Here is a 26052-nt window from a genome sequence, read left to right on the forward strand (position 1 = left end):
TACCGTACACAGACTTTATTGTGTTAGCTTCTGTTGCGAGGCAAAGCACTTTTTTGGGTACTTCGATATAGATTTCCCATCACCTATAAACTCATGCTGTACCCTATGCCTGACAGGCATGCTCCTCTCACCCTCCTGTTAGCTACTGAGATCCTCCACCTTCTGAAAGCCCAAATAAAATGCCATTTCTTTCAGGAAGCCTTCCCTGATCTCTTTTCCCTTCATCTCACACAGTACTGTGCTTGGGCCTCGTGGATGATGCCATAACATATTACTTTGAATCATAATGCTAAAAACTGTCTTTGGGTGGTGACTAGGTCTTAATCAAGCTGTGAGGCATTCAGTGGATAGAATACTGGGCCTGGAGTCAAGAAGATTTGAGTTCAAATCCAGCCTCAGACATTGCCCACCAACTTCTTGGCCAGCAGTTTGTTAATTTCCTCCATGAAGCCTCCCCACCACCACCAATGCTTGTCCAGTTAAAGAACTTTGGGCAAGTTCTTTAATTTCGTAATCCACTGAAGAATGAAATGGCAAACAACTCCAGTATCTCTGTCAAGAAAACCACATGAACCCTATGATCCATGGGGTCATGAAGAATTGGACACAACTCAACAACATTAACAACAAATATCTCTTCTGGTGCCCAAATACGGAACCCTTAATATATATATATATATATACATATATATATATATATATACACATATATACATATATATGTATTTCTTTAACCTGTATCTTTCATCTTAGAATCAATACTATATATTAGTTCCAAGGCAGAAGAACAGTCAGGGCTAGGCAATGGAGGTTAAGTGACTTGCCCAGAGTCACACAGCTAGGAAGTGTCTGAGGCCAGATTTGAACATAGGACCTCTTGATTTCAGGCTTGTCTCTCCACCCACCAAGCTGCCTAGCTGCCCTCATAAATCATACATTTTTGGAGTTGGAAAGATATAGTTTGATCTCTCATACTTCCCAGATAATATGTCTTAGGGTTGAAGATTTAGCACCAGAAGGGATTTCAACCCATCTCCTTTATTTGATGAATGCAGGGATGCCAGAGTAAGGCAGTGATTTATCTAAGGTCATCTAACTAGTGAGGAAGAGCTGAATGATATGTCTAGGAATCCTTCTCCTACATATACCATACAGCCTCTCTTTTTGTTCAATGGAATGAATTGAGGAAAATTAATATTGTTTCATTTGATTCCTAATACAAATTTGTAATATTCCCTTCTCTTTCAAAAGGCTTCTGACCATAAAAGATCTTCTTCTACATTGGGATAAACCCTGCCCAAACTGAGTCTTTTCTTCTTTGTAAATAGAAACGACCTGAACTAGATATTTGCCAGAGGTGATAGGCTTGAGCCCTTGGTCTCCCCCATTGAACTGGAGGGTGACATGGCTTATGGAGGTAAAGCTTGTCTAGGAGCCGGATCATTGTACCTAGATCATCAAAGGATATTAAACTCTCACAACCAGGCCTCACTCCTCATATTACTTCCCCCAATAAAATAATGGGGAGGGCCTGGAAAACATTAACCCACATCCTCATTAATTGTCCATCAATTAGAAATGTCTTTTTCTCTCTAGGGAAAGGCTGAATAATGAGCTGTCAGAGCTGTATTTAAATAATTCAGGATTCCACATTTTTTTGTCTTTGATCCCAAGAGAGATCACTGACCATTTGTTTATTGATTATTGCTAGCCTAGTTAATAAAATTATTTTTCACACTCATAATCCTGTTTCTCAGCATTTTATTCACTACAGAACTGAACTATAGAAGCCCCACAGGAGGGGTGTCAATGCTTACAGTTTGGCTTTCATCTTCCTTTCTATCTGCTGGCTTGTCAGTCTGGGAAGCTGCTTTTCTCCTAGGAAGAGGGAAAGAGAGACAGTCATGTCAGTCACTCCAAATACTTATATGTTCACATTTGGGCTCAAAGCCTCCTCTTCAGGTGGCTGCAGCTTGGGGAAGACACTGATCATGCCATCTCTCAGGGCCAAGGCTCTCACAGGTGAGGTATACAAGGTCAAAGGAGTACAGTCCAAGCAGTCCCATGACTCTTTAGGGATCCTCATCTTCCAGGCTTATCTCATATTATAGCTGCCACATATTCTATCTTTTAGTCAAGCTAGCATGATGCCTTATGGCTAGGGCTAGACTGTGGGCACCACTGAGGGGATGCTGATCCCAGAAGCCCATGGGGCCAGGAGCCTACCAACCTCTTGGCCAGCAATTTGTTCATTTCCTCCATGAGGCCTCCCCCGCCACCACCACTGCTCGTCCGGTTGGCTTCTGACTTTGAAGTTCCACTGGGACTGGAAACTCCGGAGCCATCTTCTGGCTAAAGACAGAGAAGATGATACTCTAAAGGGCCAAGACCATGGGAATGGAGTGAGAGGAGGGAAGGCAGTTCTGGCAAGAGCAATTATTGGGGACCCTAGATCACTTTGAACTATGGAATATCAGAGCTAGAAGGGACTTAAGAATCACAGAATATAGATCATCAGCTGGAATGAACTTTTAGAGATCACTGGACCCAACTGACCTATATATAGAAGAGGATAGTGACTTAATAGGATCATATATTTAGGGCTGGAGAAGACTTTGGTGGTCACCAAATCCAACACCTCCCCCAACCCCCATTTTTCAGATAAGGAAACTGAGGCTCAAAGAAATTGACACACAGTTAACAAGTGCCTGAGGCAGCTGGTAAGTATCCCAGGTTTTCCTGGCTCAAAATCCAATAAGCCAGAAGTAGTCAACAAAAGAGTTTGGTCCAGCCGGTGGCCTATTGCACTAGGAGCATCTCTAGAGCAGAGGTTGGAGAATACAAAACTCAACTGAACCTTTTGTAGTAGGGGAACCCTTTTCTGAATTATAAACAGCGAGTCTTCACAGATACCATTCACAGTCAACAGGATGTCAGAGCTGAAAGGCCCTCAGAGATTAGCTAGTCTCAATCCTGCATTTCATAGAAGAGGAAGCTGAGTCTCAGATTGTGACCTGCCCAAGGTTACAAAGATAGTTAACAGCAGAACTGTGTTTCAAATCCAGGTCCTTTGATAACATAGTCAATGATTTTTCTATTTCAACCAAAGGGAAATGACTTGCCAAGGTCTCACAAGGAGTTAATGTGAGAGCCAGGATTTGAACCCAAATGTTCCAGGCTTGATATTCTTCTACATTTCATCCCTGAAGTTCCTTTGGAAAATTTATAGGGAGGTGGGAAAAGGAAGAACCAGGCAGGGCTGGTTTTCACACAGCAAGTTCCCTCGCTTACCCGCTGGACTCTCCGTAGTTTTGCACCAGCCAGTGCTGCTGCAAGTCCAGATACTGAAGCATCGTCATGGATGGCGCTTTGCACCCCACTTACTGGCAGTGGCGGTGGCGGTGGCGGTGGTGCTGCCCCTGTGAGTGGAGGGGGCACTGGTGGGGGTGGGGGTGGGGGTGGCCCTCCTGAAGGTACAGGGGCAGTGGCTGTGGACGAGGGGTGTCCTGGGGGGAGGATGGGACCTAGGAATATGGAAATATCTGGTCAAGAATGCAGATTTCCTTTAATATCTCCATCTTTGTTCCCTCTCCCAAGCAGGATCCTTGCCCATCCCTGAATCCCTGGGAAAGACCCTGGAAGGTCAAGGAGCTCTTCCCTTCTGAGAAACAAGTGGTATCTTAAGAATGCTCTCTTTTAAGAAGCATTCTGAGATCTCTCCTTCCCCTTCCTGACCATTTGTTTCCTTCTCTCATCTCAGCATTTTGGGTCAGAGTATAAACCATAATAATAATATGAATAATAACAACAATCAACAACAATAGCTTATATTTCTTAAAATTTTCTTCATAAATTTCTTTAAAATTTACAAAGCAACCTCTTCCTGTCTTAAAACAGGTAGCCCAAGTATTCTTGTCCTTTACAGATTCAGAGACATATGACTTGCCCAGTCCACCCATGGAGTAAGTGTAGGAGCCAAGATCTGAACCCAGGTCTCTCAATTCCATGAATCTTTTCATTCTATCATGTGCTTTGCCACACAATCTCTCTGTTACCATAAACTTGCTTACATACTGTTGGTTGTGACAAAGTTTTTTTTTTTGTTCCAATTATCTCTCCCTAGTGGAAGAATAGTAATAAATAAAATAGTCGATAAACATTCATTTTGTGCCTACTATGTGCACTAGGTTAAGCTCTGAGGATATGAATAGGAAAATAAAAGACAAAAGAAAGTTCCTACTCTCAAAGAGCTTATAATAAAGGAAGAAAACACACAAAAGATAGTGTGTGTGTGTGTGTGTGTGTGTGTGTGTGTGTGTGTGTGTGTGTGTGAAAATTACCTGATGTGAGGTGAAAAGTCAGGGAAATTCCAAAAATGTTACAGTCAGGTGGGAAATAAGGAAATGAAATAAACCAGCTCTTTGAATGTAAGGACTGTCTTAGACTCAGATCTGCTCAAAGTCATGCTAGGTATGCAGTGGCTGTTGGCCCCACCCAGACCGTGAGTACAATGGCACCAGATGTTTGGAACCTGGAGATAGACAGAAATGCAGGGAAATTTCTAGGAGAGCATGTATTTTATGAAGATATCTAGAGATGGGTATTTGGCTTATGGAAAGAATTGTAGAATATCAGTGCTAGAAGGGACCTTTGAACGAAAGAATGTAGACTATGAGTACTGGAAAAGAACATTAGAAGATAAAATGTCACAGAAGTAAGGCATTGTAATCAGAATATTTAATATTTTATTGGTTATGGGCTTCATGATTATAAAACTAAGATTATCATAGCTGGAAAGAATGTCAGAATCCAGAATATCAGGGTTAGAAGGGGCCTTAGAATCATAGAACATAGTACATCAGAGCTGCAAAGGACCTAGAAATGATCTAGTTCAACACTAGTACTTTACAAGTAAGGAAACCAAGGCCTGGGGAATTAATTTATCATATCTGAGATCATATATAATAAATGGAAGAGCTGACAGTGAGTAGAACTTAAGATCTCCTGACTCCTAGCCCTGATCACACTGAATCTTTTTTTAATTTTTTAATTTAATTTAAATTTATTTTTTAAAATCCTAATCTTCTGTCTTAAAATTAATACTAGGTATTGATTCCAAGGAAGAAGAGTGGTAAGGGCTAGACAATTGGGGTGAAGTGACTTGCTCAAGGGTCACACGGCTAGGAAGTATCTGAATCCAGATTTGAACCCAGGACTTCCTATCTCTAGGCCTGACTCTATCCACTAAACTGTCCTGATCAAACTGATTTTAACCAAATGAATTCTGCTTAGTAAAGTTTGAGTTCTGTGTGTTTTCTTGAACTAGAATGATTTGAAAGTGGAGACATATAGTAAATAATATGTTTATATGTCTCATAAGTTTACGAAGCTTTTTCCTCCTGACAACCTTTTGAGGTAAATAGTACAAATATATATTTTTAATGCTTATCCTCTGTCTTCGGAACTCAAAACTGTCATCAGTTCTAAGAAATAGCAAGAGCTAGGCAATTTAGGGGTTACATGATTTTCCCAGGGTTACACAGCTAGGAAGTATTTCTAAGGCTAAATCTATGGAGCTCTGTAGTATTTTTGTAACCATTCTAAAGAAAAAGAAACTGAAGTTCACAAAAGGGAAGCAATTTGTCCATTTCCACATAGTAAATAGAGTCAGATTTCAAACCTGGGTTCTTTTGCCTTCAAATCTAGAGCTCTTTCTCCTACATCAAATTGCCTTTACAAAGAATGTCTATGGGTCACTCCCTGTTAAGAACACTTAAACAAGCTGTTGCATGACCAAGAGTTGACTGAATTTGTTTCTTCTCACTCTTTCCCCCTGGGAAGGCAGGTCATTGGGGCTTTGCTGTTGAAAGGCAAATTTCCTACTGAAGTTTAAGTGAGCTAGGCTTCCATGTTAACCAGAAAGTCTGTAGGTCTCAGGAATATAAAATGGCATAAAGAGAACCTGGAGAAGAGTAGTTTTCAAAGGCCAATCTGGGGATCTTTGGGGGTCACCAAAGGAGACCAAAAAAGGTGGGCCAAGAGGTCAAACTATTTTTATACTACTACTAAGGTATTTTAATTTCAAATATGGTGACTATCAATAGAGATAGCCCATATAAGCAAAAGCTCTTTTAAGAGTTCCTCAATAATTTTTAAGATATACTCTTAGGGGATGGGGTAGCTAGGAGGCTCAGTGGATGGAGAGCCAGGCCTGGGGGGTTCAAATGTGATCTCAGACCTGGACAAGTCACTTAACCCCAATTACCTAACCCTTATTGGTCTTCTACCTTGGAACTGATATTTAGTATTGATTCTAAGATGGAAGGTAAAGGTTAAAAAAAAAAAGAGTGGACAGGACTCCTAAAACCAAAAAGCTTGAGAACTGCTGCTGCAGAACCTTTAGTCCAAACTCATCTTGAATGAAGACCCCCAGGATCCAGAGAGGGAAAATGACTTACCCACTCCAACCCACTTTCCATTCAACTACCAAAGTGGTTCTCCTAAAGGTCAGGTCCAACTATATCACCCCTCCTCCTTAATAAACTCCAGTGGCTAGATGTCTGAGTCACAACCAGCTTCCCTGTTTTTCCCTTGTAGTCAGTCCTTTTTCCTTAGAGAGTAAAAAGAGGGGCCTTCATAAGCCCATGATACATCTCTCTCCATCATTTAACATTCTCTAAACATCTGTGCGAGGTACCAAAGAATGAGACTCAGTGCTTGCCCTCAGGAAATTCACAGTCCAGTAAAGAGAAGCAAGACTTCTACAGCAATCACTGTACTCCAAGGGAGAAGTCCTGGGAGAGTTCAAAAGAGGGAGGTATCCCACAGAGGGCAGGGACTATTTAATTTTCATCTTATTATGCAGTATAGTGATTGCAGGCTCATGTTTAATACATGTTTGCTGATTAATTGATTCTGGCTGAAGGGACCATGGAGGCACTTTCTAGAGTGACATGGATATTGATGGAGATTATCAGGGGAAGGGAATTCTAAGGCATGGAGCCCAAGATGCAATCAGGATACTTTGGGTCCCCCAGGACAGAAGGAGTAGAGGGAAGCTGCAGAGGTAAGAGGTTGGAGTCAGATCATGAAGGGCCTTCAATGCCAGCATAAGTGCCATGGCTTTATTTTGTAAATACAGGGGAGCCATTCAAGGTTGTTGACTGGGAGAATGACGTAGATAGCTGTGCTTTAAGAAGATGACTGGCAACACATACAGTATGGACTGGAGAGGGGGGAAACGGCAAGGCTGGCTAGAAGGCTATTGTAAGAGTTATTAAGAGCTTGGTCTAAGAGTGGAGACATGAGACCTTGCATTCAAGCAGCTAATATTCTAGTTGAGGTGCTAATATTTGTACACGATGAAGACAAGGAATAGCATGCTGCCTTTGCTGAGCACTGGGTGCTCGGAGGGGATGCTCAGAGAAGGCAGGTGCCTCTGTAGTTTGGGGCAATCTGAGGAAGTTTCCCAGATGGAGGTGCTACTTGAGGAAGGTCTTCCCTTCCAAAAAAATTTCTAAAGATCATTATGGCAGCAGCCTGATTGACTGACCCAGGTTTCTCCCTCTCCATTTCCTTCCAAGCTCTGGGAAAACCCCTGCCAGTTTCTTCCCAATTCTTACAAATGTAAAAAATAGACTCGAATACTTTCCATTGTTCAGCAAAGGGTCTCTGTCCTAAAGTAATCTTAAGAAGGGAAGAGAAAGAACCTCCCATGCCAATGGGGTTCCCATTCCAATAGACTATCAGTAAGAAATTTTCCAAGTATGAAATATCCCAATGGTGAAATTTCCAACATTTATAAGTCTAAGGAATTTTGAGGTTTACACAATGTTGAAAGGGACCTCAGAGATCAGATATTCCAGATGAGAAAACTGAGGTCTTCAGGTAGGAAGAAGCAGCAGTAAAATCTGAACCTTGATGTGACTCCAAATCAGCCACTTTCTACAACAGCACACTGCCCTCTTTTGCTCTAATAGCAAACCCCAGAGAGAGGAGAGAGGCCAGGGTGCCTCTCCCGAACCCTAGCCCTTTCTCACCTGGAGTTGAGGTTCTTCTCTCCAAGGACTCCTGTCGTTGTTGCTGTTGTTCCATCACTTGCCTGGAAGAAAGAGAACAGTTCAGATTTGTCTCTTTTCCTTGTCTCAACCCTGGGAGAGTTCAAAAGAGGGAGGTATCCCACAGATCCCCCACCATTGCACATACAACAGCATATTGACTTTTTTTAACCCTTATCTTCCTTCTTAGAATCAGTATTTTTCATAGGTTCTAAGGCAGAAGAGTGGGAAGGGCTAGGCAGTGGGGTTAAGTGATTTGTCCAGGGTTACACAGCTGGGAAGTGCCTGAGGCAAGATTTGAACCCAGGACCTCCCATCTCTAGGCCTGGCTCTTTATCCACTGAGCCACCTAACTGCTCCCCCAGCATATCGCTTTTTCTCTTCCGTTGGCAGTCCACATTTCAGAGCATGGTGTAAATATAGGGCAGGAGGGACGAGCAGGGTGCAAAAGGCACTGAATTTGGAGCCAGAAGACTCGAGTGTGAATCCCAGCTCTGACACTTCAGATGTCTGTGCAGCCTTGGACAAGTTATTTCAAGCCTCTAGGTCCTTTTTTCCCTTTTATCTCTAAGATGAGAGAATCAAACTTGATTTCTAAGGAACTTGTCAGCACTACAGCCTACAAAGGAGAGCATGAATCCTAAGCAACTATTTCCATTTTCAAAAGCCAGTATGATTAAAACATTTTTTTGGAGAACAGGTTTAGATGTTTGATCTTATTAGTTACTATAGGGAATTCCTGGTGAGGAATCCCTGCCAATGCAGATTAATAGCTGCCCAGGAGTTAAAGATTTTCTCAGGGACATTGAGAGGTTAAATTACTTGCCCAAGGTGGCACAGCCAATATTTGTCAGTGGCAAGTCTTGAATCTAATTCTTCTTGACTCTGAGACCAGTATTCTATCTACTACACCATGCTCTCTCTCAAGCAGTATAATTAATAAAGGGAGGAAAATTATAATAATATAATATAATATAATATAATATAATATAATATAATATAATATAACGTAATGTAATATAATATAACATAATGTAATGTAATATAATATAACATAATGTAATATAATATAATATAACAACATAATATAATATAATATAATATAATATAATATAATATAATGTAATGTAATGTAATGTAATGCAATGTAATGTAATGTAATGTAATGTAATGTAATATAGGGAGGCCCACTCTGCTCAGTGGCCAGGCCTGGAACTGAAAGGACGTGGGTTCAAATCTGACCTTAGAGTTGTGTGACCCTGGCAAGTTAAGTAACTCATATTGCCTAGACCTTGCCACTGCTCTGTCTTAGAACTAATACTGGGTGTAGTTGGGTGTTTCAGTGGATTGAGAGCTAGGCCTAGAGACAGGATGTCCTGAGTTCAATTCTGGCCTCAGATACTTTCTGGCTTTGTGACTTCAAACAAGCCACATTGCCTAACCTTTACCACTCTTCTGCCCTGGAACCAACACACAGTATTGAGTCTCAGACAGAAGTTAAGGGTTTTAAAAAAAAGAATTGATGCCATGACAAGGTCTTAAGAACAAATATCAATACTAAAAAATTCCTAGCTATCATCATCATCATCATTAACCCAGTCATCTCATAAAGGAGGAAAATTAGGACTCCTCTTTTGCAGCTTTCCTCTCTTTTTTTGTGGCTGGTGAGGTACTAGTCTCACCTCTGCCACCCACTCCTGATGTGACTTTGAACAAGGATCTGACACCCCTGGGCCTCAGTTTCCTCCATGTTAAAACAAGGGGGATAGATTAGATAAGATGAAAGACAGATAACATAATAGATTGCATGAGTTGTTTTGGCTGGAAAAAAAGATGACATCGAAGCCGCCATTCTGGGAAGGAATTGGCAAGCAGTCTGTTGCCAGGTCTGTATTTGCAGTCCTTCCAGTTTGGGAGGACTTTCCAGGGCTGGTCCTCTTCCTGGCATAGCCTCAGACAGTCCAAGATCATCTCTGTGCCACGATGAGCCATTGGCCAAGGACCCCACGGTGGTGTCAGCAATAATGTCTAAGTTCCTGAGGGACTTGGGCATTCAGTTCTAGCACTCGTGTGACCAGGGGCCAGACATCAGGACCACAAGTAAGACATCTTGGGGACAGGGAAGGTGTGAAGTAGCATTAGAGCATGAAGGACTGGACTCAGTCACTTAAGATGGAGAGAGTCCCAAATGGAAGGGACCCTCGACTCACAGAACATAGAGTCAGAACACAGAACACAGAACAGGAACCTTAGAATTTTAGAATCTAGAATGTCAGAGTAAGAAGGATGTTAGAGGTCCTCATGTTGCAGAGGAAGGAACTAGGACCCCAGAGACATGAAGTGATTTGGTTGAGGTCACAGCCAAGCCTTTGGGCTGTTTTCCTACTGTATCCTTGTCCAACCCAAGTTAATGAAGTTGTCTCAGCGACATCACAAGTACTCTGTTGCTGTGGAATCATTTTAGTTGTACCCAATTCTTCATGACTTTCTTTTTTTTTTAAACCCTTATCTTCCATCTTAGAATTAATACTATGTATTGGTTCTAAGGCAGAAGAGTGGTAAGGACTAGGCAATGGGGATTAAGTGACTTGCCCAGGGTCACACCTAGGAAGTGTTTGAGGACAGATTTGAACCCAGAACCTCCTGTCTCTGGGATTGGCTCTCAATCCACGGAACCACCTAGCTATCCCTGACTTGGGGTTTTCTTGCCAAAGATACTTGAGTGGTCTGCCATTTTCTTCTCCAGTTCATTTATGGATGAGGAAACTGAGGCAAATAGGGTAAAGTGATTTGCTCAGGGTCAACCAGCTAGTAAGTGTCTGAGTCCAGATTTGAACTCAGGACCTCCTGGTTCTCAGTCCACTAAGCCAATTAGATATCCCCAGATCAAGTGATTTCTAAGGTCTCTCTTAGCTCTTATATTCTGTGATTAAATTGGAGCAATGTGTGTGGCACACAGGAAAGAGTATTGCACTTGGGATCTTGGTTCAAATCCCTACTTTGTCACTGACTCCCAGTGTGACACTGGATGACTCTCTAGACCTCTGTGAGTCTCAGTTTCCTCACCTGTTAAGAAATGAAGGGTTGTCTTGTGATTCAGTCATTTCTGACTAAAAAGACTGGATGGATTTTTGTCTATGGGGATTTTCTTGGTCAAAATATCCAAGTGGTTTGCCATTTCCTTCTCCAGTGTTTCTGTCCCCATTTTACAGATTGAGGAACTGAGGCAACTAGTTAATAATAAATACAGTTAATACATATCTGAGATTGGATTTGAATTCAGATCTTCCTGGCTCCAGGCCTGGTGCTAAATCTACTGTACCACCTAGTTGCCCAAAGGATTATCCTTTATTTCAGAAGAAAGGCAGGATGGAATAGAAGATGGGCTAGTCTCCCTTTTGATATATACTAGCTATGTGACTACAGATTGGAGGAAGAAGGTCCTATAAAGGACGTGAAATGATCTGCTCCTTTAACTATGCCCTGCCCCTCTCTTCTGAGAACCCCATACCCCCATCTGCTGCTCCATCCTCACCAGCTGGTCCCCTACTTGCCCTCGTGATGTCACTACCTCACCCTCCATGGCTCTGATGCTCTTAGCTTTGTGCTATCCCAGGCAACTAATTCCCTAAGACTAGAAACTACAAAGAGAGTTACACTTCTTCATCTATGTGTAGTAATGACTACCTAGGGAGTTCCCAATGATGATACCACTGAACCAAAACACAAGTGCCACACCAAAACTGTAGAGGGAATTAGGAGCAGGAGTCTGAGATACAAATCTTGACCCTACATGACCCTGGCCAAGTCACTTTTTCCCTTTGGGTGCCTCAGTTTCCCCATCTGTAAACCAAAGGCATCAGACTAGATGGCTCTAGGCTCCTTGCCAACATGAACATTTCCCAGTTGACAATAATGGGGTTGCTGGTGGGTGGGAGGAAGGTGGAGGGTCACCAGCTAACAATGTCTTGGTTTCTCCCTGCTTTATGAGCTCTGGCACTTAGAGAACGCCCGCTAGAGGGCCCCTTAGCCACAGGAACAGGCTACACATTTCCAAGGAAGACCCTTTGCTGCTATACTCCCTTGGTATGGTATTCCACTGAAGTCAAAATTCATGAAAGCAAAAACAGTGCCCAAGGCAGAAACACAGGCGGCGTGTGAAATGAGTGTGAAGGGAGGTCTTTGGCAGTGAGGTCTATTTATCAACTCCAGAATTAAATTATTCTCATGAATTCTAAAGGGAGTTGGAGGGAGTTTGGAGTAAGGGAAAGAGCTCTGGGTCTGAATTCAATTTCTTCATCTATAAAATGATTCAGACTGCCTCTGTGTAGGGAACAGGGAGTGTCCTGTAATGGTGAAGTCATACTGAAATCATCCATTTGTAAAACTGGAGCAACGAACATCTTTGGGCCTCAGTTTCTTCATCTATAAAATGATTCAGATTGCATCTTTGTAGAGAGTCACTACACAGGGAGTGCCCTAGAAAGGTAAAGTCACATTGAAGTCACCAGTTTGTGAACCTGGATCAATGGACATCTTTGAACCTCAGTTTCCTCATTTTTAAAATGATTCAGACTATCTGTGTAGGGAGTTATTATATAGGGAGTATCCTATAATGGTGAAGTTGACAGTTCGTAAAACTGGATCAATGGACACCTCTGGGCCTCAGTTTCCTCATCTGTAAAAGGAGAGAGTCAGAATTGATCAAGGTCTCTGAGGTCCATTTCAGCTCCAATGTCCTGTTCTAAAATTCTGAGGTCTAGAAGGGACCTTTGAGATCATGTAGCCCAATCTCATCATTGTAGAGGAGGAAACCAAGACTCAGAGAATTGAAGAAAGTTGTCCAAGTTTCACAGAGTCGGTGGCAGTCAGGACTATAACCCAGGCGCCCTGGAGAAGTGGGATATGCCTAACAAGCAGACTGGTCCATCAAGTTGATTGCCCAGTCATCAATATGGCCACTTGGAATGTTAAAAAAAATGGTCAGAAACCACCCCAGAACAGAGGAAAAATAAAGGAGGAGCTTCCACCTATTTTCCTATCTCAATTTTATCTTATCTCTTAGTTACTTCCCATGAGTTTTGGATTGGAAAAGCCACAGCTTTCCTACTCTTCCTGATTCATGTTTAACCAGGGTTTTGTCTCACTTGTGATTGAGATTTGAGTTTCCTTGCACAATAATTTGGGAGAGGAGAGTCCATCCTCATTTTTTTTTTTGCAGAGGCATATTACATTTTTACTGGGAAAGAACCTGTGTTTCCCCATATTTGTGGAGACATCTTATCTCCCAGCCTTCTTTTGTGCATCTTTTGGTGCTTGTTAGCTCAATAAAGGTGTTAAAATTAAAAATTTTTTAACAATAGACTGCTTTAATACTGTTTCTGTAGATATTCAGAGACTTAAAATGATTTATAGGGGGGTCTGTAGGGAGGTACCTTCATTGGGAGGGGGTAGGACTGGTCCTGTCCACATCATGCTCTCCACATTCCAGCCATTATCCACATACTCCGACCACAATGTAGGTGAGTGGGTGGGTGGAGGAGATGGACCCTCTCCCTTGGACATTGGGCCTTGAGAGTTCACTTTTTTCCTTATTTTGCCCAGAACTAGGCTTCCATGTCACTTTCTTCCAAGTATATCCACTTCCTCCCACTTTGCAGCTTTCCTTTATGTGACTCTCAGGTTTCTCTCAATGCCTAAGAGTCTATGCTTCTGGAGGCAGCTAGGTAGCTCAATGGATAGAGCGCCAGGCCTGGAGTGGGGAGGACCTAGGTTCAGATCTGGCTTTGAACAAGTCACTTAAACCCATTTGCCTAGCCCATGCCTTTCTGTCTTAGAGTTGTACAGAAAGTAAGAGTTAGAAAAAAAGGGGGGTATGCTTCCATGATCATCCTTACTGCCATAGCTTGAAACTGGCTGTCTTCACGAAAGAAGGTCCCATTCCTCAGAAGAGATACTCAGTTTTGCATGAAGCAAGTCAGAGTGACTTGGAGAATAAGGTTCTTTCCCCTGCTAAGCATTTTCTTTTAGAGCTTATGTGCACCCTTCACCTCTGGCTATTTGGAAAGGGAGGGTGAGTTGACACACCATCCAAAGGATGGGTTAATTTTAGCATACCTACCTCACAGCATTATTGTGTGTATGCTCATTTAGATAAATGAATAATCTAGTTAGCATTTCCCATCCATGCTTGGCAGAGGATGTGACAAAGAGTCTTCAGACCTGTCTGTGTATATGAAAATCTTCCATCTACCAGCGCTGAGAGGAGGGAACCCAAATCTTACACTTTGCAAAACCCTCTAGGTTGGGAAAGTGGGATGAATAGTTTAAAATGGTGATCACTAGCACTTGTTTAAAGCTTTATTAGTGCTTCTGCATTTATTATCTGTGAAGAGCCTCATATCAGTTCAATGAGGCAGCTAAAATGGAAAACTGAGGCACACAATGGCTAAGTGATTTTGCTCAAGATTTCATAGAATGCTAGTAGAAAATCCATAGTCAGAACTTGGATCTCCTGAAAGCTCTCATAAACATAGAGAATTCTTATTAGAATCAGCTTTTGTTAACCTCAAGTTTAGCCAAAAGATAGCCAACTTGGCATCTAGATTTAGATGGATGTGTTCTGGGTTGTTGTTTTCCCCCCTCTTTGCCACTAGTTGTCCCATTAAGTCCATAACTTCACTTATCCTTTCTCTCATCTATCCATTCATTCAACAAACATTTATTAAATGTTGTTTATGTTCTGGGTGTTGTGGAATGCAGTGAGAGAGAATGAAAAAGAGTCCACCCCTGCCTTCCAATAAAGGTAACAAGACATGAGATAGTGTGGGAATTGGAGTCAGGAGACAACTAAGAATCTTCCTGGTTAAGTCATTGCTCAGCTCTCACGGGCTCGGTTCCTTCTCCCATGAGATGAGAATCCAAGACGGAAAAGGAGCAAAGAGTTTTCCAGAGCTTAATAGGTCATAGAGATATGAATCACTATCAGTGCTCACATTAGTCCTGTCTGTCAGTAAGTCAGGCAATGACACAAGAGAACTGGGAAGGGCCCTTAGCACCAAGTTCAAGGAAACCGAGGCTTCGAGGATGAAGTACCTTGCCCAATGTCATACAATTAGCAAGTTAATCACAGAATGGAACCCAGATCTTCTGACCTCAATCTCAGTGTTCTTTCCACTCCATTCTACCAATTCGATTGCATCTAGGTTTCCAAACCATAAAAGGCAGTGAGGTAGATTGAAGGGGTTCTCAAACATTTCCTTCAGTTTAAACAAAACCTTGCCAGAACCCTGAAGCTATTTTTTTCCCCATGCACAATAACCAACAACCTTGTTGTTGCTGTTAGGTGATTTCAGTCCTGCTTGATTCTTCACAACCCCATTTAGAGTTTTCTTAGCAAGGATCCTGGAGTAGTTTGTCATTTCCTTCTTCAGTGAATTAAGGTAAATGGAGGTTAAGTGACTTTCCCAGAGTCCCATAGCTAGTAAGTGTCTGATGCTGGATTTAAACTCAGATCTTCCTGGCTCCAGGTCCAGCAGTCTATCTATCCACTGTGCTACCTAGCTATCCACAAACAACCTCAGGTTCATTTAAAACAATCAAATAAACTCAGGGGGTTTTGGGGTTCCTGGCAGTATAGTTTGAAATATCTTAGTGTATTATATAGAAACCCAGGCTTGAAAGCAGGAAAACTATTTATTAGGTATCTTAGCATAGAGATTAAATGATAATCAAGGGAGATTTTGCTTGTGTGATATTGGGCAAGTCACTTGCCATTCAATGTCTGATGGAAATCTCTTACAAGTTGTGGAACAGGTGCTGAACTTCACTGGCAAAGGGTGTTTACTCATCAGCAGTTCTTTAAACTAAAGAAACCTTCATCCAGTTACAAAATGGCTATACCATAGAAAGTGACCCCAATTAAGTCATATTATCTCCTTTTTACAGATGAAGAAGCTAAGGCACCAAAGGCAGAGCTGGGATCTGGGGGCAGCAAGTTGGTGTAGGGGAGAGTGTGTTGGGCCTGAATTCTGGAAGATTCATCTTCCTGGGTTAAAATCTAGCCTCAGACACTCATTCTAGCTGTGTGACCCTGGGCAAGTTACTTAACCCTGTTTGTCTCAGTCTCCTCGTCTGTAAAATGAGCTGGAGAAGGAAATGGCAAACCACTCCAGTATCTTTGCCAAGAAAACCCCAAAAGGTGTCACAAAGAGTGAATGACAATACCTTCTAACTCCCCATATAGGCTTTTATTGCCACCAATTAGGCAATTCCCCCATTACCAGAGTAGCTGCTTATCAGGCAATCGGGCCAGCTAATGCAGGCACAGAAGAGTAAGTTACCTTCTCTGGACTTCCATCTCATCAGGAGAAGGGCCATTCTGCACCTGGCGCTGAGAGGGGGGGCCTGTTGGGAAGAAAAGCAGAAAAGTTCACGAATTAGTAAAGTGAAGGCCAGGTTTGGAGCACTGAGGTTAAAGTATGCTTAGGAGCTCCAGGACCTGGAAACATTCATCAGAGTAACACCACAGGGCACATTTCCTAAGAAGTCCCACCAGAGGCTCTAAGAACAGAGACTTTTGTCCATCCTCTACCTTAACCAAGAGGTCCATAGGAGATCTTATTGTGGGTTATCTTATGGTGACCATAGAACCAGAGGAGGACACAGCTAGAAGGAAATATTAGAATCATAACATTATCATAACATTAAACTCTCAGGGATCTAGTGCCCACATGTCAGAGCTGGAAGAGAACTTGGATTCATAGAGCCATGGAACGTCAGAAACATCTTTAGAATCCTAGAACATGGAATGCCAGAGTTAGAAGGGTCCTTCGAACCCGAGACCCATAGAATAATTGAGGTGAAAGGGAGTTTAGACTCTTGGAACCATAGAATGTTTGAGCTAGAAGCAACTTCAGATATTATCTAATAGTTCATTTTATACATGAAGAGACCAAAGCCTAGGAAAAGGAAGTCACAAAGAGAAATTGGTGATAGGAGTGTGAGATAATTGGCCTGGACTCAAGGAAAGGAGGTGAAGGAACATCTTCATTCTTATTCAGTTTATCTTCAGCTCTCTCTTTAAAACACATGTCACTCCACTGCTCAATAAACTCTAGTGGCTCCCTATCATTTCTAGGATCATACATGAAGTTCTCTGCTTGGAAAGCAAAGCTATTCATAATTTGGACACTTCCTGCTTTACATTTATCTTAGACTTTATTCCTCCCACCTTCATACTCAATGATCCAGTAACTCCAAGTCTAGCTAAAACTCCACTTTCTACAAGAAGCCTTTCCAGGGGGCAGCTGGGTAGCTCAGTGGATTGAGAACCAGGTCTAGAGACGGGAGGTCCTAGGTTCAAATCTGACCTTAGCCACTTCTTAGCTGTGTGACCCTGGGCAAGTCACTTGACCCCCATTGCCTAAGCCCTTACCATTCTTCTGCCTTGGAGCCAATACACAGTATTGACTCCAAGATGGAAGGTAAGGGTTTAAAAAAAAAAGAAGCCTTTCCAATCACCCTCAATGCTCATGCTTTCCTTCTGAGATTATTTCCAATTTCTCTTTCTTTCTTTCTTTCTTTCTTTCTTTCTTTCTTTCTTTCTTTCTTTCTTTCTTTCTTTCTTTCTTTCTTTCTTTCTTTCTTTCTTTCTTTCTTTCTTTCCTTCCTTCCTTCTTCCTTTCTTTCTTTCTTTCCTTCCTTCTTCCTTTCTTCCTTCCTTCCTTCCTTCCTTCCTTCCTTCCTTTCTTTCTTTCTTTCTTTCTTTCTTTCTTTCTTTCTTTCTTTCTTTCTTTCTTTCTTTCTTTCTTTCTTTCTTTCTTTCTTTCTTTCTTTCTTTCTTTCTTTCTTTCTCCATCTATCTTTCTTTCTCTATATCTAGATGTATGTGTATATGTATATTTAGCTATCTGGTTTGTAAATAATTATTTTCATATTGTCTCTCCCATTAGACTGCAAGGTCCTTGAGAGCAAGGACTTTCTTTTGCCTTTCTTGTATCCCCAGGACTCATTATGGGGCTGGACATGAAGTAGGTTTTTAATAAAGGCTTATTGACTGGTTATGTGCACACACAAAGCTCCACCATTACTACTCTCTGTAATATAGAGATGCTTTTGCTTTCTTTCAGTTTTCAATTTTCTTTTTTCCTGCTTATTTGGGGTTGCCACAGGTTTATTTAGCACTAGGTAGGTGATAACCTATGAGATTCCCCTCCTGGATCACTGCCTTGACATGGCAAAGGGGCTTGCATAGCTCGGTGAAACTACGAACTAGACTGTACAGGGTTACTCAAAACAGACAGGTTGTAGTAGGGAGTTTTACAAAAAGTAATACACTGGAGCAGAAAACAGCAAACCACTCCAATATTGTTGCAAAACAAAGCAAACCAAAAAAACTATGGACAGCATTAAAACGCTAAAAGAGAAGACATTAGAAGATGAGTCCCTCAGGCCAGAAGGTGTTCAACATGTTACTGGGGAAAAACAGAACTACAAAGCGTTCCAGAGAGAATGAATTGGTTGGGATAGAGGGAGGGGATAGCTATGTGGCTCAGTGAATAGGGGGCCTGGAAATGGGAGGTTCTGGCTTCAAATATGGCCTCTGACACTTCCTAGCTATGTGACTCCTGAGCTTGAGCCCATTTGTTTAGCCCTTCCTGCTCTTCTGCCTTGGAACGGATTCTTAGTACCAATTCTGAGACAGAAGATCAGGATTAAAAAAAAAGAATGGATCAGTTGGGCCCAAAACAAAAGGATGCTCAGTTGTGGATGTGTCTGGTGATGAAAGGAAAGTCCAATGCTGTAAAGATTAATTATAGCCTAGCAATCTAGATCTAGGAACTAAGGTAACTGATGTGCTCAAACAAGAGATGGAAAGATTAATCACCAGCATCTTGGGTGTCAGTGATCTTAAATGGATGGGACTGGGTGAATTTAATTTGCTATTATTGTACCTATTACTGTAGGTAAGAATCCTTTAGAAGAAAGAGAAGCAATGTCAGCTTTTATAGTCTTGAGCTTAAGGATCACTGCAGATGGTGAATGCAGTCATGAAATTAAAAAAACACTTGCTCCTTGGAAGGAAATCAATGGCAAATCTGGACAGCATACTAAAAAGCAGCAACATTATCTTGCTGACAAAGGTTCATAAGAGTCAAAGCTTTGGTTTTTCCAATAGTAATGTATGGCTGTGAGAGTTAGACCTTAAGAAGAGTTAAGTGATGCAAAATCAATGCTTTCAAAATATGGTTCTGGAGAAGAATTCTGAGAGTTCCTTGGACAGCAAGGAGATCAAATCAGTTAATGCTTAAAGAAATTAATTCAGATTATTCATTGAAAAGTCAAATTCTGCAACTGCAACTTAAATACTATGGCCACATAATGAGAAGGCAGGACTCACTGATGCTGGGAAAGACTAAAGATGAAGGAAGAAGACAATAGAGGATGAGAAGGACAGATAAGGTCATGGAAACAACATGAGCTTGGATAGACTTTGGGAGATAGTGGAAAAAAGAACATGGTGTGCTATGGTCCATTGGGTCTTAAAGATTTAGACATGATTGAATGACTGAACAATAAAAATGAACCTATGAGAACTTTGTAAAATGTTGTTTGTTGAATTAGTATAATTTTCAGGTAATTGTAATCTCAGTCTACTACTGATGGCAGGTCTGGGGCCCTGATAAAGACTCTTAACTTCATGGTCTAAGACCTATGCTAAATTGACTACATTTTTAAAAGGACTTTCATAGACATTCTTTCATTATATTTTCTCAGCATCTAAGAGAGGGAGGAAGAGTTTATTATACCTTTTCGATAGAAGAGAAAACTAAGGTCCAGAAAAGTAACTTGTCTAGTAAATGCTAAGCTAATAAATGACTAAGCCAAGACTCAAACTTAGAGCTTCTATCGAATGACTCAATCTAGCTAATGTAATATTGGTCTAGGGCAGCTAAGTGGCATAGTGGATAGAGTTGCCAGGTCTAGAATCAGGAAGACTCAACTTTGTGATTCAAATCTGGCTATGTGACCTTGGGGGGGGGGGAACTGTTTGCCTCAGTTTCCTCCTTTGTAAAATGAGCTGGAAAAGGAAATGACAAACCACTCCAATGTCTTTGCCAAGAAAACCTCAAATGGAAAGAAAGTTGTATATGCCTGATAAAAGACTTAGCAACAACAAATTTGAGAGATAGAACTTCTAAGAATAAGAAGGTGATAGTTTTTCTGAACTTTAGCCTAATTAGACTATATCTGGATCAATGTGTTCCATTCTGGGTAGTAGAATTTGTGAAGACACATGTAGAGTCCTGAGAAGGAGGGAGACCAAGATGGTAGTGAAGAGTCTTGAGGCCATGTCATATGAGGATCAGATGAGGACGTGGAAATTCAGGGGAGATCCTCTTTATAGGATTTAAAGGGCTGCTGTGTGGAAGGGAGATTAGACTTGTTTGATTTGGTTCCAGAGGGCAGAACAAGGATGAATGGGTTGAAGCCCCAAAGAGGCAAATTTGGTTTGATGTCAGGAAAAACCCTCTAACGATTCAAGCTATTTCAAAGTAGACCAGGCAGCTTTGGGAGGAGCTAGGTTCTCCCCTCCCTTGAAGCAGGGCTTCAAGCAAAGGCTAGATGACCATGGCATTGTGGGAATTCCTTTAGAGGTGTGAGTTGGAGTCCAAAATTGTTGAGGTTCCTCTAACTCTCAAATTCAATGATTCTAGTTCAGGCATTCTGTTTAATTTAAACACAGGTTATCAGGACTAAGAGGAACCATTTGGTCCAACTCCCTAATTTTACAGAAGACACTGGGGCTCAACATGGGGAAATGGCATGGCCAAAGTCATGCAGCAATTAAGTTGAAACCAGAACCCAGGTGTGGTGAGTCCTAGGTCAGGGCTATCTCCTCTTCACCATTCTTACACTTCAATCTGGTACAGAGAAGATGGTTTAGGGCAATTTCATTGTTCTTGTTTTTGTGTGTCTGTTCCACATTTACTACCCAGCTGCCCAGAGATGTCTATCCCAAGTTCAGAGTAACCCACTGATTTAGTCCATATGGTTAAAAAGAAACAAAGGTCCTTGATTCAGGTTAGTCAAACCTGTTCAAGGCTCTGGCAATAGAAATCCCTGGTTAGAAGACAGAATTACACAAACTTAAAGTTGGAAAGGACCTCAGAGGAGTGAGATGTAGTCCAAAAACATCTGAAGAAGAATCAAATTAATCTGGTCTTTGGCAGGTGATCATCCAGTTTTCATTTGGTATCTATTGCAATGGGGAATTCAATACCTCCAAGGGCAGATCGTTATACTTTCAAATGGTTCTGATGTAACAACACATTTTTCTTTAAGTTGTCAAGTTAAGTCAAGTCAGCAAGCATTTATGAAGTGCTTACTATGTACTAAGTACTGTGCTAAGCCATGAGTTGGCAAAGAAAGGCAGAAAAAAGAGCTCACATTCTAGTGGGGGGGCAACAATGTGTAAAGGACTAAGTAAAAATAAGCTAGATACAAGAAATATTGGAGATAATTTCAGAGGGAAGGCACTAATATTAATAAAGATTGAAAAAAATAACACATAAAAGGGGCGTCTAGGTGGCCAAGTGGATGGAGTGCCAGGCCTGGGAGGTTCTGGGTTTGAATCTATCTCAGACACTTTCCAGCTGTGTGCCTTTGGGCAAGTCACTTAACCCCATTTGGCTAATGTTTGCCTTTCTGTCTTAGAATTTTTATGAAAAAAGAAAAAGAATAACACATAACTGTTATAGCTAATGTTGAATAATGGGCTAATGTCCCACATTAGCCAGAGAAGTCTCCTAAAGTTGAATATACACTAGAATGACAAGAAACAGCTCATTGGGGAGGCATCTTTGATTTCATTATTATGCCTTTTTTCTTGGACTTGATAATTTGAATCTGGAGGGAAAAGATGGTTTGTTTTATGGTTGACTTTCCATTGAACAGTGAACAATAGTTAACCTTTCAGTCTAATTTTGTATATTGGTTTGTCAGACATTTGCCATATAGAACCATAGTAGAAATGCCCCTGTGTTCCATCAAAAGGAAAATAAAAGATTAATGAGGATTGGACAAGGCTTCTTGCAGAAGCTGGGGTTTTAACTGAGACTTGAAGAAAGACAGAGAGGTCAGGAGATGGAGATGGAGATGAGGAGGGAGAGGATTCTAGGCATGAGACATAGTCAATGAAAATGCCTGGAAGTTGGGAAATGGAGCCAAAATTTGCTTCTTTGTAATTATTCTTAGTTGTGACCTCTAGGTCAATCCAACTAAATTTAATGCTTCTTCCATCTGATTGCCCTTCAAATGCCTGGAAATGAAGCTAGTAAGCACAACAACTTCATCAGTGTTCAATCTATCATCTCTGTCACGAGAGGGGGAAGGAATAGCAAATACAGGAACACCAGCCAGAGTGATATCCCCTGTTGTACTCTACTATGGTAGTTGTGAAGCCCTGGCAGGTCCACTGGGCTCTGGTGATATTACTAATTGGGTTACCATTTTGGCCTTTGTGATGTCATTATCTCTAAGAAGCCAAGTAAAAGGGAGTTGGGGTAGTAGATTGAGAGACAGGCTTTTAGATGGGAGGTCCTGGGTTCAAATCTGGACTCAGACACTTCCTAGCTGTGTGACCCTGGGCAAGTCATTTAGCCCCCATTGCCTAGTCCTTATTGCACTTCTGCCTTGGAACTCATACATGGTATTGACTCTAAGTTAGAAGGTAAGGGTTTAAAAAAAAAGAAATAGATAGGGGCAGCAGAGGGTTGAAGGTCAGGGCCACTCTGAACTGTGGCTGGACAGTGCTCCTTGTTTTGGTCCAAAGAGGACAAGAAATATCAGAACAAATCAGAAATATTAATTTCCCACACACTGGAAATGCTTTAGCAAAGAAATCAGTGATCACTAATTCAGGGTAACTATGAGTACAGGTGAAATCGCCCCAAGATAAGAATGCTTTTAGCATAACAAAAATGGAATGAGGCAAAAAAAAAAAGACTTCATTCTTGCTTTTTGTCCACAATATTGTTAGCTTCAACTTATATTCCATGGTTTGGCAGATCAATTCAGGGCAATTGGAAGAAATAATTTCATTCCTCAGCTTAGACTAGATGAAATAAAAGCAGAAATAAAGAGTAACATATTTGAAGAATAGAAAATCTAAAGATCTTGAAGGTTTTGAAAATCTATCCAATGTAGACTCCAGGAATACAACCTAATAATGAAACACAGATGGCAAAAATAATGATGATGCCACAAATTATTTTGGAAAGGAGACTGGAATTTTGAAAAGCCGGTTCTGAGTTTGATGGTGCAAATTCAACTAATAGACCTATTGTCTCAAGACAGAGTAATTTTAAAAAGCGGGTATCAACTCTGACCATCATGAAGGAGCATGGTATTTGACAGAGGGTACAAAAACCATTTTAAGGACCCACACACAACAGTTTATGAGAGTGTTTGTGGCCGTCGTCATGGTAAGGGTCATGGGAGGAAAGGCAGAGCTATCTAGGAATACTCCTAAGGATGGGTATCAAATACCACCATGGCAGAAGGGGTTTGAGAAACTATTGAAGCCTCACAAAGACATTGGGAGATTACATCAATATCAAGTTGGTAAGTGCAGGAAAAAACCTGGATACCATATCACTTAATTAAAAAGAATGAAAAAGAAACAGGTGGAATGGAATTCAGAAAACAAAAGTCTAGCAGTAATTTCTGACAGTTTTAATTGGATCAAATTTGAAAGAGCAAGCTGTATGCTGTTAACAGAATGAAGAAAAGGAGGGTGAGGTGAGGAAGGTGGCTGGGATTCTAGCTTCTTTGCAAACCTAGAAAATGGCACGTTCAGAGAAGATCCACAATTATAACTAAAAAGATTTTACAGTGACATAGAAATAACTAGCAGAGCACTTGACTATGTCCTCTCAGATGCATACCTAACTCCAAATTTCTTAACAGAAGATATCACATATTTATTACTTAAAGAAGAGAATACTAGGAACTTGCTCCTAATCTAGGCTAATTACATGTTTACATATTTTACACGAAGTAGTCAAAGCTTGCGTCATTCAAAAAAATCTATAAACATTTAAAAAACACATTGAGGTGCAAAAAGAGTATACCCCAAAGCCCCAGGGGTGTAAATAAGAGCTCATTGATTCAGTATTTTTGGACAAGCCACCTAAAAGTGCTTTAACAATAAATTGATACCACCTTTATTAATGACCACAGACAGTACTCATGGGTTATTCACAGAATGTGAATATATAAAACAGGGAAAGCATAGTGAAAAGATTTGACATCCACATCAAAAATTGTTCTCTGTTTAAGATATATCATTAGTACAATAGCATCAAGAACAATTGGCATAAAATGTAGCATCTTTTAGGAAAATTATTTAAATCTGCAATGATTTGAACTAGTTTTAAAACCTTTATCATTGCTTCTAAAGATAAGTGAATAAAGTTTCCAAATCAGGGAGTCATATCAAAGCACTCGATACATACACATATGCACACACACATGTGCACACACATATTTATATATCTTCACCTATATACATACATAGATGATATAAAGTTATCCATTGAAGAGTCCATTAAACAGCTACTTTATCCATAGGAACTTTCTTAATATCAAAATATCAATAACTTAAACATTTTTAATGGGTGCCAAGGAAGAATAGAGGTTGAAGGGTTGGGGGGTCACAAAAAGGGTCCAATACCAGTGAGGGATTGCTTGAGAGAGTTATAAGAAAAGGAGGTTCAGAAGCTGAGCAGTATATTTTCCAGGCAAAAGTGGAAGATGCCCATTTCTCCCATCTGTTGCATAGATAAATAACAAAGTTTTGAGGGTTGGATGGAGAACTTAGCATCTGCAAGAAGCTTTATTTACAAAGAATAAAATTAATGAATGAGTTCATCAGTTTGGTATGAATTTAGGAGTACTTATTTTATAAAAATATTCATCATTATGTAAGGTGAATGGCAAAAGGATCTTTGTTTTTTTAACCCTTACTTTTTGTCTTAGTATCAGTTCTAAAACAGAAAAATAGCAAGGGCTAGGCAGTCAGGGTTAAGTATCTTGCCCAAGGTCACACTTAGGAAGTGTGAGGTTAAATTTGAACTCAAATCCTCCTGATTCTAGGGCTGGCACTCCATCCATTGTGCTACCTAACAGTCCCAATAGGAGGCTTAAAAAAAATCTTCATACTTTAAATGTATTAGTAAAGAAAGGTTTGTTCTTATAAATTGTATAAATGGAGATTTTGAACCTTTGGACTTTATCCCCCAGAAGTCCCTTAGTATTTCCCCAAATTCACTTTTCCTGAGTCCCCGCATTTTGCATGATTATATTTAAGTGGCTGTAACTCTTCCCTCTCTCTCTTTTGGTCCTGCGACCCTGCTGAAGTCAGGCAGTTCTTTTGTTTTAGTTATTATTAATAAAGCTTCACAACATATAATATTTAATTGTTGACTATTAATTTTAAAACTCACAAAATTAGAATAATCTTTTAAAAAAACAACAACAAAATGAAGAAATACTCCTTAATTTATATCTTTCGTAAATGTTGATGGTCACATATTAGACTTAATTAAAGTGGAGGTCACCTGTATTACAAAGATGCTAAGCGAAGTATAACACGTCAGAGAGGGAAGTGTCTAAGAATCATAAAACATAGTTTGGCAGAGCAGGAAAATACATTAGAGACCATCTAGTTTGACTCCCTCTTTTTGGATAAGGAAAATAGTGCTCAGAGGGGAATTATTCATCCAAGGTCATACAGCTAATGAGTCTAGGAGCTGAAATCAGTACCAGATCCATTTCCCTTTCTTTGTTTTAATTTTGTTATTTTTTATGAGACAGTCATTCTACTCTTTCCCTTTCCTTGCCCCACCTTCCAAGTTGTTCCATTGTTAAGTAGATACATTGACCATATCTGATAGCATATACAATGCTGGTCATCCCACTCTATCTACTG

At 40.7% G+C, this 26052-nt stretch overlaps 1 protein-coding gene across 11 annotated transcripts in view; it reads right to left on the reverse strand.

Annotated features, from left to right (window-relative positions):
• The window catches only part of EVL (Enah/Vasp-like), a 272883-nt gene that overhangs the window by 19207 nt on the left and 227624 nt on the right, over positions 1-26052 (reverse strand). For all 11 annotated transcript variants that reach the window (XR_008915092.1, XM_056811275.1, XM_056811274.1 and 8 more), the window contains exons 4-8: positions 16400-16463; positions 8040-8101; positions 3292-3524; positions 2231-2352; positions 1818-1878 (exon numbers count right to left, since the gene is read on the reverse strand). Coding sequence is in view for 10 of the 11 variants with exons in the window: in XM_056811275.1 (XP_056667253.1) it covers positions 1818-1878; positions 2231-2352; positions 3292-3524; positions 8040-8101; positions 16400-16463 (542 nt within the window). In the remaining variant the exon portion in view is untranslated. The remainder of the gene's footprint in view (positions 1-1817; positions 1879-2230; positions 2353-3291; positions 3525-8039; positions 8102-16399; positions 16464-26052) is intronic.

Source organism: Monodelphis domestica, chromosome 1, assembly GCF_027887165.1.
Source record: "Monodelphis domestica isolate mMonDom1 chromosome 1, mMonDom1.pri, whole genome shotgun sequence".
Classification (NCBI taxonomy): domain Eukaryota; kingdom Metazoa; phylum Chordata; class Mammalia; order Didelphimorphia; family Didelphidae; genus Monodelphis; species Monodelphis domestica.